Source organism: Chionomys nivalis, chromosome 7 (assembly GCF_950005125.1).
Source record: "Chionomys nivalis chromosome 7, mChiNiv1.1, whole genome shotgun sequence".
Lineage (NCBI taxonomy): Eukaryota > Metazoa > Chordata > Mammalia > Rodentia > Cricetidae > Chionomys > Chionomys nivalis.
In genome coordinates, this window is record NC_080092.1 from 76,535,629 (window position 1) to 76,550,620 (window position 14,992).

The window sequence follows — 14,992 nt, forward strand, 5'->3', positions numbered from 1 at the left end:
TGTGCGCGAGCATGGAGAGAGGTCAAAGGCCAACTTGTGAGAATCAGTTCTTTCCTTGCACTGTGTAGATCCCAGGAATCAAACTCAGATTATCTAGTTTGGTGACAAATGCCTCGACCTGGTCCATTAAAAAAATATTTAATTATTTTCTAATGTAGAAGCTAAGTGGAGTTTATTTTGAAGTACAGTGGAACACACTCCTGGAGAGAGAATTGGCAATGGCCAGAGAGACCATTATTCAAGCCTACCTTCTTAGTTAGACTTCATATTGTCATCATCATTATTAATAATACATTTTCCTCCATTTACTTTTATTTTCAAGATTATATTATAATAGAATCACATCATCTCTCCCTTCTTTTTCCTCCCTCCAAACCCTCTCATATACCCACTTTGCTCTTTTTCATATTCATGTCCTTTTTTATTAATTGTCGTTATGTGCATACGTGTATATGTATATACATATATATTCCTAAGTATAACCTTGCCAGTCTGTATGATGGTACCCATATGTATGTATGTTTCAGGAACGACTGTGGTGTTAGATAACCGGTTGTGCTCTCCCCTGGGGAAGACTCTTTCTCCCGCTCTCAGCCCTCCTAAGTTGCCTGTGGTTCTTTGTGTAGGATTGAGGCCTTATATTATTTTTTAAAGTCTCTCGAATAGATGGGCTCCTATGGGTGCTTTCCTGTCCAAGTGATTGACAGCCCATTTGGATTCACTGTTAAAGGAGAGGACAATGGAGTATCTATCCTTTTCTTTACCAGAAAGCCCCAGCTGCATAATAACCAAGGGCTGCATCTTACCCTTGAGATTTATATGTTTTGCTTGTGTTAATGTTGCTGCAATAAAAAAAGGGAAATACAGAGAGATGTTCCATATGAAACTTCTCGTTCAAGGGGCTAAACATTGAATTGACCCTGACGTCAGTGAGGGGCTTGGGTTGTTAAGGATTGTACATGTGTGTTGTGTTAAGGATTGTACACGTGTGTTGTGTTAAGGACTGTACATGTATGTTGTGTTAAGGGCTACATGTATGTTGTGTTAAGGACTGTACATGTATGTTGTGTTAAGGATTGTACATGTATGTTCTGTCAAGGACTGTACATGTATGTTGTGTTAAGGACTACATGTATGTTGTGTTGAGGATTGTACATGTATGTTGTGTTAAGGATTGTACGTGTATGTTGTGTTGAGGACTGTACATGTATGTTGTGTTGAGGACTGTACATGTATGTTGTGTTAAGGACTGTACATGTATGTTTTGTTAAGGACTGTACATGTATGTTGTGGCACGCATGGACAGGGATCTCTGTTCGATCTTGGCGGGGGCAGGGATGGTGGGATCTTGTCACCTTATCATTACAGCCTTGGTGGTTCCTGGAGGTCTGTGTTATTTGCACAGATCTCTCCACGGTGTGTCAAAAGCTGCTGCGCAGTCTCAGGACGGCGAATCTAACAAGCCATCCTTTGCTCTGCGCTGTTTTATCTTCACCCCTCAGGCTATCATAAAACTTTCCGTAGATCAAGCAGTAACCTGTTGAAAATAGTGTCTCATTCTTTTTCCTTAAGTGATTAATTTATTACTTATATACATATGTATGAGCCTGCATGAATTTGTGTGCACCGTGGGCATGCAGGAGCCACAGAAACCAGAAGGCAGGATTGTAGCCCTTAAAACTGGAGTCACAGGAAGTTGTAAGCCAGCATGTGGGTGCTGGGAACCCAACTCACGTCCCCTGCAGGAGTCGCAAGCCCCAGCTCCCCAGCTATCACATTCTTTAGCAAACGACACTGGAGTCAAACTAGCCTGATAGTTTCAAGAAATTTCATAAGACGTGGAATCTAATAGACCCTAGAATGAACTAGGCTTACGAATGGGCACGAAGATCCCACTGTAATTATTTTGGAAGGAAGAGCAGGGATGATGGGAAAAGACAGTGAGGTGAACCAACAGAAGCAGAATTGCTATGAGCATGTGGCCTTCTATGTTTGCAGTGAGTTTTCCTTCTGTGATATGTAAGGCATGACGATGCCAGGAAAGGAAATGCTGGGTCCAAGCTACACTTAGGTATGGACCGTCTGAGTTTATTTTCTGTGACACAGGGTCAAAACACCCAGGATCCAACGTAACTGTACAGAAAGTGCTGCAAAAAATTAACACACTGATCTGGCCAAGCCTGGAAAGGTCAAAGTTGGCGAGCACGAAACCCTTGCTAAAAATGATATTTTAAAAAGTTATCCCAACATTGCAATAACAATAAATTTGAGCTGCGAATGAGGCCACTTCCTTCCTGATCATGTGTGGCCTTATCAGTTCCCATCTCCACATGGAGTGGAATCGTTTCTATTACCATTAATAACAATAATTTCTATTTTGATTAATACCATAAACTCAAGTTGCCGGCTGCCATTTCTTTGGCTGCTTTGCCTTTGGACAACGATCGTGGTTGATAAAGCATGCAGCCTTGGCCTGGGTGGATTAGGGAGCTTAGGAGTCAGACTGGGTGGGGGCCAAGCCTGGCTCTGCCACGTCTGGTCACTTCTGCGGCTTTGGGTAAGTTGCTAAGTTGTTTCAGTGTCTTCATCAGCATCTTCGGGATAATAACCCATTCTAGGGTTATACGTTATACTGAGGATTCCTTGAGATAGTCCATGAAGAGCCTTGACCCAGTGCTGGTATCTAGTGATTATCCAGCATGCTGTTGTCGAGTTGTATCTGTTGCTGCCAGCCCTCCAGTTTGTACCTTTATGCAAAACATAAGCAGAGTTAAAGATCTCATCGTTTTCTAGGAGTGATGGGGGAAGAAGAGTCTGTCTGTCTCTCTGTCTGTGTCTGTCTGTTTCTGTTTCTGTGCCTCTCTCTGTCTCTGTGCCTCTCTCTGTCTGTGTCTGTCTGTCTGTCTCTGTGCCTCTCTGTGTCTGTCTCTTTCTCTCCCTCCCATTTCTTTCTTTCCTTTTTTAAGAGCTGGGATGATGCTACACACTGCAGCTCACCCTACTGGCTAAAATGGGAAACTGCACCTCCAAGAACCATTTTCTTAAAAAGCGGGGGAGGGGCCTTCTGAGGAAGAAGCAGCGGGCTTCCACCGGCCTGTACCTCTCCAGTTTCCTGCTGCCTGGTGCGGTTCGTTTGAGAATGTTATTAAGCTGTGCTGCCCCTTGGGTTTCTGGATTCACAGGTGTTTCGTGGTGATTGTTCTGCGAGTATCAAATTGCGTCTGTTTCCTCTTATTTACCCTGCTCCGCTCTAACGATGCTATTTCTTAGCCTGGTCGTGTAACTAGAAAGCAGTGTCTTCAGGATAGAGAACGAAGTTCAGATCTTAAAGTCAGATGACTGGTACACTGGAGATCTAGTTGGAGCGACTTTTACAAAGGATGATAAAATGGGAACTCTCTTCACCTGGCCTCTCCTTCATTCTGCAGAGTTAATGGCATTTGGTAATATTACACTTGCTGCCAGGGCCTTGGAGGTGTTCAGCGGGGCGGGGGGATATTTATACATTGAGTTATGGATAGATGGAAGAAGAGGAGAAAGATAGGCAAGAGCTCAAACTGTATGGGATGGAGAAGAATTCGAGACCTTCACTGAACGTGGATTAATCCTAAGAACTAACCACCCACGTCCAAATGGATATTTAGAAGGCGGTGAAGCCTCTCAGATGCTCTGTGGGAAACACCATACATTTTCTAATGCATGCGTTTGTGCAAAATGGTGTGTGATTTATAATGCAAGTATTGACAGACACAGCCTCCCCCGCCCCCACAGCTTTGGTGTGTAATTTATAACGCAAGTATTGACAAACAGCCTCCCTGCCCCTGCAGCCCCGCCCCCAACAGCTTTGGAGTTGTAGATGTGATTGGTAATATCCTCACATGTGAATAACGTTTCACATATCTGGTCACATCTGTGTTCAACGTATTTCTTTAGATCCAGCGGCTTAGTTGAACGGTTATAATCAGGAGTGATAAGTGGCCATTTTGATGATGCTACCACAGTCCGGCTTGGGGAACTGTATTCATGTTAAATAGGTCTGTGAAGAGCTGGCCATATTAATGCTACCAAGCATGAAAACGAACTGGATTTGGATCAGGAAACTTTATTTATAGCATTTTAGTGAGGATTTATTAGTTTAAAGCGGGAGCCACATGCCTCGTGGGTTCTTAAATGCTAAGTGGAGTAGGAAGCCCTATGTTGTCTTCTAATGTCAATAGCAGTAACAGAAAAAAAAAAAAAACAAAATTACAATTTCACGCTGGCCTCTATTTCTGTATATTATTCAAAGAAATGCAGGGCTGGAGAGATGGCTCAGTGGTTAAGAGCATTGCCTGCTCTTCCAAAGGTCCTGAGTTCAATTCCCAGCAACCACATGGTGGCTCACAACCATCTGTAATGAGGTCTGGTGCCCTCTTCTGGCCTGCAGGCATACACACAGACAGAATATTGTATACATAATAAATAAATAACTATTTTGAAAAAAAAAAAAAGAAATGCATCAAAGTCATAGAAAGTCCAGGAAGTTTCTAAGCATGCAGCACACAGAGTTGCTGAGAGGTGACATGGGACTTTATAACAACACACTCACAGCTAGTTAGAAGAGAAATAGGCGGGGGTGACTTACACTGACATGAGAGGAACTAACGAGTCTTTCACGCATTGAACAGAAAATGTGCATGTGCTTTATATGTCATTTGTTTTTATATTTCATTGCATTGGAAAAAAATGTCCTGCTTTCTGTCTCTTCTCACCTCTTTGGTAAAACTGTCGCCGTTCTCTGTCTTTGTCCCTAAGCAGTAGACTGGTTTGCTGTCCGTCGAGAGCTACGAGGGGAACATCGTGGCTCATTTTTCTCCTATTCTATTTGGAGTTGAATTAGTCAATGCAAGTTTTTAGCAGTTTAACTCACTTCGCTGTAAAGCTTATGCAGCGGCAACAGTTGGTTGAATCCGAGCCAGCAAAAGCCAACTTCTAGTGGCCGAGTCACTGTTTCAGGATGATTGGGGAAACTCATTAGCTGGTAATGAAAACCCAGGGATTAAAAACAAACAGCACGGAAACCTGGCAAATAATTGCCTGACACCTGACAGTAGGCTGCTTTATCTTTCGGCTCCGACCCCAGAAATTCCCAACTTATCACTCTATGAAGCGTGGATGAAGTTGAGTTTGCCTCTCAGAAAAAAACAATAGAGAAATCATCCCTGTGATGGGCCCTCAGCACAGGTGCCTGCCATCGAATATATGAAGGAGCATATAGAGTGCCCTATTCTTATGACACTTAGGATCGAGGAACAAATTACGAGCTAATAGCAGGTGAACCCCTGATAGAGTTCCCCTAGATCTTGTTTAGAAATACAAAGAAAAAGGCTGAAGGCAGGGGATGTGATTAATGGAGATACAGTGTGTTAGAATGTGTATCTGTAGAGAAATATATTGATTCAGAGGGAGTCGCAGCGGGAAAGGGGGTCTCTAGTGGCAGAGGGGCTTGCTTGGGAGAGAGCCGCTCTAAGCAGATGGAGTTCCGAGCCCCGACTGTTCGGTGGCTGAGTGGACGTGGCTGTCACTGCAGCTTGTGATCATTTGTGTCTGTTCCCACTGGACTGCAGTGTGGCCACTTGGAAACGGGCCTGGGAGAGCTGCGGGTGAATCCAGAGGACACGAGTGGCTGTGCTTTAAGGAAAAACTAGGCCTTTTAACTTAAGCTGATCCAAAATGACCACGGTAATTGTCAGTTCTTCTATAAAACTTTTCACCCATGCATCTCAACTAGCTGTGATCATTTTAATTATACGGGAGCGTCTATTAATGCAGTGTGATAGACCAGGTTCCGTGTGAGCCCAAGGGAAGTGGGCCACTGGGTGTGACAGTAAAAACACTTAGGACATCATCATCATCAGGAACTAACTGCACTCAAGTATAAGGCAGTTAGTATTTTCCTCTACCGCAGCCGTCTGTAGCGCCGACCTGGGCTCCGTCGGAAGTGTTGAGTTGTAATCCTTACTGCATACAGAGGCAGGAGCACGGACTGGCCCCGAACACAGTGGAGTTGAAGTTCACCTTATATCACTATTCAGATGCTGCTGAAATCACACGAAAGTGACTTTACTTCTGAGGTGCCTAAGTCAAGCGCCAGTTCCAGGCAGGTGTTTGGCGTAAGGCTTTTAGACAAGGAATTTCTACGAATGTAATATGCATGCCGGACTGGATCTTGATCAGAAATTCCATGAAGTACAGCTAAAGCCCGAATGGGCCAGTATTATCTTGTTGGTTTGGCAGATTTTATTCACAGAGGAAGCTGCTTTGAGGGAAACTGGATGAAAGCTCTACACAAGCAGGGTGAGAGCTTCTACACCGTGTAGAACTTATTTAAGGATGGGCAGCGGTGACCCGGCACTCGGGCGGCAGAGGCAGCAGGATCTTTGTGAGTTTAAGGCTAGCCTGGTCTACACAAGTAAGCTCCAGAACAGTCAGGGTGATATAGAGAGACCCTGTCTTTAAAAATACAAACACAAAAATCTCTCTGATTTTATATATATATATTACACATATATAATATACACATATAATATAATGTATAACATGCATATACATATATAATATATAATAATATATATTAGATGTTAGACTTGACTGGAGCGGGTTCTTCCTCTCTATCAGGTATATGAAGCAAGCAGAAAACTAATCTAGAATGATGTTTGAACAATGAAGTTCAATATAAGTGTTAAATTTTGCTTAGAACATGCACTGCTTTAAAAACAACAACAACAACAAAAAAAAAGGTTTCTGATTTGCCTCCAAAATGAAAATTCCTTTTGTCTTTGCAGCTCCCGTTCAGGTTTCCACCAGGCAGTTCATTTACATCCTCGCTGATAATGTAATTTCAGTGGCTCTGCCACGGTGTAAAATTTGAGTGTTTTAACGCTCTATCTGGTGTTTGAGGCTTTTATTGGATAGCGATCACACAGGGATGCTTTTATGCTCAGAGCGTGTTTCTTCTGGCTTTAGCCGGTCACTGTTGCATCAGGTAAAAGAATCTTTTTCTACAATAAACCCCACAGTTTATTTTAAAGTCCTATGCCTGCGAGTGTTCCGGGCAGTCTCGGGCATCTACCTACCACCGAGCATTTGAAGAGAAATCTGGTTTGTGGCAAGAAAAGACCACAGCCATTCCCTCTTTTCCCTTTTTTATATCATTTTATATCCTCCCTATCCTTGTAGTTTAATTTTAGGAAATAAACCTTTAAAGTGAGGCAATACAGATTCTATGCAGGTTGTTTGGTTTCACTGCTCCCTGGTTGAAGTCCTGGGCCAAAAACCGCTACAGTGTTTACTGAGATTAGCATTGGTGATTTCCTTTGGAAATTAGTATCGGAGATAATATTAAATTCAGTTGAAAAATCCCGTTTTCATGTTTGTGAAATGAACCAAGCAGCTGTCGGCGTTCTTTTTATCAGCAGTCTGTACCTCTGTTTGGGGGATTTTTAAGGAAAGCAATTTACAATGCTTTCATTTTCTTCCGGTTTCTGAGTGAGCTAGCATCTTCCGCCTGAACCTTTTAAAGTATCATGATAGCATTGGCCACTTCTACAAAATGCAATTCAATGTAGGCCGAAAACACCCAAAAGGGATTAGCAATGTTTTAATTGCATAATTCAGTATTGTATATACATTACCTTCTATCAAAGTCATTCTGCAGAACAAATATTACCTTCCTCCGGCTTTTAGAATTCCTGGGAGGTTGCTTGCAGGCTGTAAACTAGAATTACAAGAGAGAACTTTATTAAGGTTGCAAAACAAGTAGTGATTTAAATAGGAATAGAATCCAGCAGAGTCTGGGTTCTCTCTGTTTACTGCTCTTATTTTTCGGGAGAGGGAGAGTATTGACCTTGCTCCATTATATTGTGTGTAGAAGATTAGCCCTTTGTGCCATTCTTTCTGTTTCATTTAGAAATGGAAAGAGAAAGAGGCCTTCGGGGTAAAGGTTGTAATTCATGGAGATGTAGACTATATGAAAACAAATTTATACAGCTGTGTTTTCATTTTAAATGTGACAGAGAAATTGCTCTTTTGTGGCGAAAGGTCTTCCACTCCAAGCTACCAGTTGCTTAGTGCTAGAAAGAGGTCGGTGGGAGGGGAAAATTTCACACACAGGTAAGTTGGTTCTCAAAGTTCTCTCCTGTGCTGACAGTAGCAGACAGGCACATCAGGTGAGAAATGCATCCCTTTTTGCAAGTGCCAGGAGACACCTGTAAATATGCCCACCAAGATGTCCGAAACAAGATGACCTGATTTTCTCTTTGGACCCTCAGGAGGAGACCTTGGCCAGGACAGCTCTGATGACAACCTGAGTGGGACCCACGGTCCACCCCTCACCTCAGATGCATCCTTTTGGTCAGATTATCAGGATGAGGGTGAGTCACCTTCCTGGGCATTCTTGCCTTACTGTTGTCATTTTGTATCCAGCGATGGATTTTCTGTGTTGCTGATCACTGATTTGCCAGGAATAACTCCTGGCTTTGTTGTGGTGCTGATCCTCTTGGGTAATCCAACGCTCCCAAAGCTGATGTATTTAGGGAAACAGTAACTCCATGTTGAAGCAGGAAGACATCATTACTGATCTCTTTATAAAAGCAGTAGCTCATCAGCTAGAAGGGCATTTTAAGACTGCAGGGCCTAGGTTTTCCATCCTTTCTGATCTAGTGGCTTCACTGAGATGCCTAAGAGTTGGAATTTGCATTTACAGATAATTGGGTTATTAATTTATTGTGATATACTTGAGACCCTTGAGCCTATTATACCATATTATTTCACCTGTGCTCACACACCTCTGCCCAAAACTGATTCAAGGGAAGGGCATTGAACTCAGTGCAAATCTCTCTCCATACCCTCAGCGCCAGTTTTACTTGATTTTTTGTAAATAGGAGGAGTTAAAGAATTTTATTGTTAAAACATTTAAAAATGTATATAATGGTGGGTAACATGTAATGCAAAAATATCCATGATTTTTTAAATCTATTCATGTAGAGATTGTGGCCTGGTGGCTGCCAGCTTTCGGTGCAGGCTTAGATTTCCCAAGGGTGGGAGGTTGCTGTGTTCTCCTGGCATCCGGCCACAGGAGCAGAAGGTTTGATCATCGCGATGTGCACGGTGTCCTTATCAAACCCCCTCATGCCTTTCCAGTGGGAGGAAAGGGTGAAGATGTTCCTGAACCGAATAGTAAATTGGGTACTTACTATTCTTCGGGGCTGGGAATAAAGTTGGTAAATTATTCCTTGTTTCTCTGTGAATCCATAGTCTTCTGTTTCTTTTTTCTCTAAATATCAAGAATGCACACTCCCTATTTTCCTCTCTCGTTACCTATTTATCACTTGCTCTTTCATGGAGGCTTTTTGATGAGTCTTATTTTTCTCTTTCGTTGAATTGATGACTTCCGCCTCAGAGCAATGGATTGAATTGCATAAGAATATTTTTATCTTGCCTTAGCTTTGTATGCTAGCAGAGTGAGTGATACCCGTGTGCTCAAAGTCGGTAAGATCCACGCCAGGGCAGGTACTGCACTAAAAACACTGTTTGGACTGAACGCTTAATAATTACCTTGATAGCTGATTAATAATTGCAGAAAATTAACAGTGCAAGACGTGAAGAAACTAACATTTCATTTGGTTTTGATTAATCTAATGCTTGACAGAATCAGAACAATAGTGCCTCGTTAACTCATAGGTCACTTATTTGGTATTTCCAGCTTTCCAGAATACAGCTGAGGACACAATAAGTGAGCCAGAAAGACCTCAAAGTAGAACTAGATGTCAATGAATTCTGAGTTAACACTTAGGTTTCCTATTCTCCGGAGTGTCCCTGAGGTCCTCACTGGTGGAAACCCTTATCTTATGAATTTGTATAGCAGTGTTTTGGTTTCTCGGGCCACCATAAAGCTTCAAATTAGAAGGGGTACTGTGAGCTGAGTGTGAGCTGAGGGTGGTGGCACATACCTGTTGGGGGGTGAGGCAGGAGGATCTTGAGTTCTAGGACAGCCTGGGCTACAGCAAGATTCTGTTCCAGAAAAACAAAAAATGAGGAGAAGGTTGGAGAAAGAAGAGAAAGACGATATGAAGGATATGAAGAGAACAGGAGAAGGGGAGGACTGGAGGAGGAAGGGGAGGACTGGAGGAGGAAGGGGAGGACTGGAGGAGGAAGGGGAGGACTGGAGGAGGAAGGGGAGAACTGGAGGAGGAAGGGGAGGACTGGAGGAGGAAGGGGAGGACTGAAGGAGGAAGGGGAGGACAGGAGGAGGAAGGGGAGGATGGGAAAAGTAAGAGGAGGATGGGAGGAGGAAGGGGAGGTTGGGAGGAGAAAGGGGAGATAGGAGGATGAAGGGGATGGGATGAGGAAGGGGAGGAAGAAGAGGACAGGTGGTGGACAGGAGGAGAAGAGTATTGAAAAGGCATCAACTAGAATGTGACACTATGGCAAGAATCAGAAGCTAGCTTGAATGATGAAGAATAGAACCTAGAGGTGGGGGTGTAACTCATTGGTAGAATACTTGCCTAACATATATGCAAGGTTCTGGTTTTGATCCCTAAGATAGCAATACAAGCATGCATACAAAAGAGAGCTCCTAAAAATAAGGAGAATACTGGACAAAAACATCTAAGATATTTAAGTAAAAATTGTAAAGAAATTTGTAAAACAAACAAACAAAAAAAACCCCACAGCAATCTGGGGCTTATTTATATCCTAGAGAGAGATCACTCATATTCTCTCTCTGGATAAATCAAAATGCTTAAAGCTGACATTTATTGAGCCCTTCCTATGTTTCTTGAATTTATGTTCTAAGCACCTCGGATATGTTGTTTGACCCTCACAGAAGCCCTTAGCGGTAGACGTTAGTGTTACCCTCACTTTACAGACCTACCTGGTCACACCACTGTTGCGTATTAGGGCTGTGGTTTGAACCCGTGTGTGTTGGCTCTAGAGGCTCTATTACTAGCCCACTCTACTGTTGTTACTCCTGCCCTACCTAAGACGTGCTCACAGCTGGATCTATCCCTCACATGCTTCGGCTCAGATTATTGATGGAGAAGTTACTTTCATTTAATAAAGAAACTGCCTTGGCCCATTTATAGACCAGCCCTTAGGTGGGTGGAGTAAACAGAACAGATTTCTGGGAGAAAGAAGCCGAGTCAGGAGTCGCCATGATTCTCCCAATCCAGACAGACGCAGGTTAAGATCTTCCCTGGTAAGCCAGCTCATGGTGCTACACAGAATATTAGAAATGGGTTAGATCAATATGTAAGAGCTAGCCAATAAGAGGCTAAAAATAATGGGCCAGGCAGTGATTAAAAAAATACAGTTTCCATGCAATTATTTCGGGGCATAAGCTAGCCATGCGGGCGGCCGGGTGCCGGGGACGCAGCCCCGCCGCTCTTATTACAACAGAGTGGCGCCCAACGTGGGGCACCAAAATGTGGCGGTGCAAATGAATGCAGACAGATTATATAGATATATACAGCTTGAATAAGGAAATAGACTTACAGGACCACAGGTTCCCGCGGCGGAGCAAAAGAAAAAGGGCTGCTGGGCTCACGCCCGGCAGATTTATCCGTAAACATTAGCCCGAGGCGAACACGCCCCCAATGGGTGGGGCTATGTCCCTACAGATTATATAAGCAGTACACTCAACACTTAAAATCCTTTCATTAGGAATGGGGGGGGGGAGCATGGCTCCCTTGGGAAAGTGCATGCTAGATAAGCATGCCGGCCTGAGTTTAGCCACCCAACACCTCCATCAGGATGCGGTCCATACCTGCAATCCCAGTGGCTGGGGGTGGAGCCAGGAAGATCCCTGGGGCTTTCTGACACCTGGTCTTGCTAGATCAGTGACCTCCAAGTTCACTGAGAGACCCTGGCTCAAAATACAAAGTGGAGAAGTGGCTGAGAAAAGTACTTGATGTCGACCTCTGACCTCCACATTCATGTGCATGCAGGTGATAAATGCAAGTGGTCACCTGTGTGCACATGTGTATGCATACAAAACACACACATGCATGCACCCTGCATAAGCACAAATATTTTTGTTAAAGAAGTTGAATTTTCAAAGTGTGTTGTTGGATCTTGGAGTATAGTTCATGGTGGAGCTCTTGCTTAGGTAGTGTGGTCAGGACTATGGTTGTATCCCTGACACTGGGAAAAAACTCAGAGTAACACTTATATGTGGATAATCTCAATGTGGATAAGTCTGTTCCATAAACATCTTCCGAAAGAGAGGCTGGAGAGAGGGCTCAGCACTTAAGAGCACTTGCTGCTCATCCCACGGACCTAAGTTTGGTTCTCAGCATCTGTGTTGAGTGATGGACAACCACCTGTAATTGTAATTCCAGCCCCAGTTTTCTGATGCTTGCCCCTGCCTCCCTAGGCATCCACACACATGTGGTATTACACACATACGCATGTATAGGGCTACAAATAAAATTAAATATTAAAAAAGGGTTTCCCAAGAGAGCAGTTGGTTATATTAGCAATATGAAATTCTTACTGCTGAGATGTTCTGTCTTCTGTGTCCATGCACGAAAGGTAAAGAACCTGCAGGTGACTTGGTGAATGGCAGAGACGGGGGTAGGCAGACGAGTGTGTGTTAGGGACTTGCCTAGCGCGCGACACCGCGTTAGAGTTTCTGCAGAGCACTGAGCCAGGAACAGAACAGGAGCCCTTGATGTGTGGCAGGCAAAATGGATGCTGCCCTCTCCTGAGAGTTAAAGATGCGTAAATGTTCTGTGGAATTAGAGAGAGGGCTATAGGGTTGGAACTTGGGGTAGACTTTTATACTCCATTTAATTACCCTGAACATTGCAGAGGCCACTAATGCTTTGTGCTGTATACTTAACAACACTTGTTTATAGTCCATGGCGCCGTGTGAAGGGTACGCAGAGCAAAGGCGGGCAGCTCCCGTCCTCATGTGCTCACCATCTCTCTGGAAAACACACACAGACTCCATCAGCAGACAAGATAGCCACAGTGCTGCTCGGGGAAGAAAACAGGGTTAACTTGCTCTGCCGTGACAGCCATTTTAAGCTTTTGGATTTTATCTGTCTTAGAAACCATCGAAACGTTTTCACGTTGTTTTCTTCCGCCTCTCCCAAGTCAGGACAGTGTCCTTAACGTAGAATCATTAAAGAACACACAGTCTGCCCGTCTGCCCACTGCTTTGCTGATAAGAAGCAATAACCACGGTGCATGTCGTGTTTGGAGCATGCTTTTGTGGAAACTGCAAAGAGACCCAGAAGTGCAAGGAATTCTGGCCAGGTGTCCAGGGGAGGGAGGGAGGGAAGGAGGGAGGGAGGGAAGAAGGGAGGGAGAGAGACTGAGAGATGGGGTGGGAGAGCGAGAGAGAATACCAAGGTTATAGACTAAACCGTGCATAGAGCATATTTTGCGGCCTGATTACAGTTCTGTTTTCCTGTGTGAAGCCCGCAGTCCCTGGCAGGCTATATCCTGTGGAGAAACGCTCGTGGAACATAGCTCTGCCACTGGGATGCAGTCTTGCTAACACAGGCTGCCGTCTAGATTTCTGACATCGGGAAAGGGAGAAAGCGTTGACTACGGGAAGTAGGAAACACCGGATACAGTGACGGAACAGAAAACCATCACCCGAGAGCCCAGCATCTCTTTTATCTTAGTGTCTAGAATCTAGAATGTGGCTATAAACCTCCCTCATTAGGATAAGGAAGAACCTCCTGTCTACACATTTCTTTCAAGGACGGATTAGGGAAAGTGCTTATGCATGCAACAGAGTGCAGTGACTCCTTCTGGAAGGAAGAAAAAAAATGAATTGTTTTAAAAGAAATAAAAAATCTGCAATAGTGTTGTTTATTATATATAACTGTATTCTATTCAAATGAAAATGTTAGACACATGTATTTGTAGAGAAGTGAGAATATATCTGCAGCTAGTTTTACCCAGGACTATTGGAAGGTCAGAGAAAGTTCTTGCTGGGTGAGAAACGACTTGGGAATGTAAAGATCTGGAAAACTCTAGGAGAACAATGACTAACCACAAAAACTCAATGAGAAACTTACTACATACTTGATTTATAAGAAACTGCAAATTTGGCCAGGTAGCAATAGTGGGCATTTTCAACTCCATGCTTTTTTTGAAAAGCACATTTAAAAGTACAAAGAATGTTCTAGAATTGGATCTTAGTGGCACTGCTTTCAGCCTTTCTTAGTTTTAAATTTCTCTGCTTTCATCTAAGTTCTCCATGAGAGTGGCTTTGGGATTTATGATTGTGAACAACAGTCTTAGGAATTCAGGGCACTTGCTGAGCATGCAAGAAGCTCTGGATTCTAGAAAAAAAAAGTTTATACACAGCAATAGACCTGCTTTTTGTTAGTTATTGTGGGCTGTAATTTTATTGTTGTTATTATTATTATTAATTACTATTATTATTATTTATGAGTGCTGGAAAATTCAACCTCAGGCCTTCAGATTCTAGGCAAGTATTTCACCACTGAGTTAACTTTCTAGTACTTTCTAATTTTCAATCAAGGAAAAAAAGAGACATTAGAACCGAATGTATTTCAAACCCTCTTGATGGTATTGCAGAATGAAAACAAAGACTTAGGTCTGGGTATGGTGGCACCCATCTGCCATCCCAGTGCCGGGAGACAGAGGCAGGAGGTTCAGACGTTAACCACATAAGGGGTTTGAGGCCAGCCGGACTATGTGAGACCCTGTTTAAAAACAGAAGATTACGACCTTTATCCACCCACCTTGTGGATGTGTGGCTGCAGAGAAGGAAGAGGGGCTTGAATGCATTGACTAAATGAGGGCGGGAGAATTCAAGTTTGTGCTGCTGTTTGCTGTGTCCGAGTCATGGGGTCTGGGTGTGAGAGTCCTGGGCTGGGAGGTGTGAGAAGGTGCTGTCCTGGGTCAGCTTGTTTAGTCTTCAGACAAGCTTAGAGGGGGACATAGTGCCACCTCAGTGAGGCTTGAAGGA

The 14,992-nt window shown here is 43.6% G+C and overlaps 1 protein-coding gene across 1 annotated transcript in view; it reads left to right on the forward strand.

Annotated features, from left to right (window-relative positions):
- The window catches only part of Skap1 (src kinase associated phosphoprotein 1), a 291,122-nt gene that overhangs the window by 66,266 nt on the left and 209,864 nt on the right, over positions 1 to 14,992 (forward strand). The window contains exon 4 of the mRNA XM_057774954.1: positions 8,310 to 8,411. Within this exon, the coding sequence (XP_057630937.1) occupies positions 8,310 to 8,411 (102 nt within the window). The remainder of the gene's footprint in view (positions 1 to 8,309; positions 8,412 to 14,992) is intronic.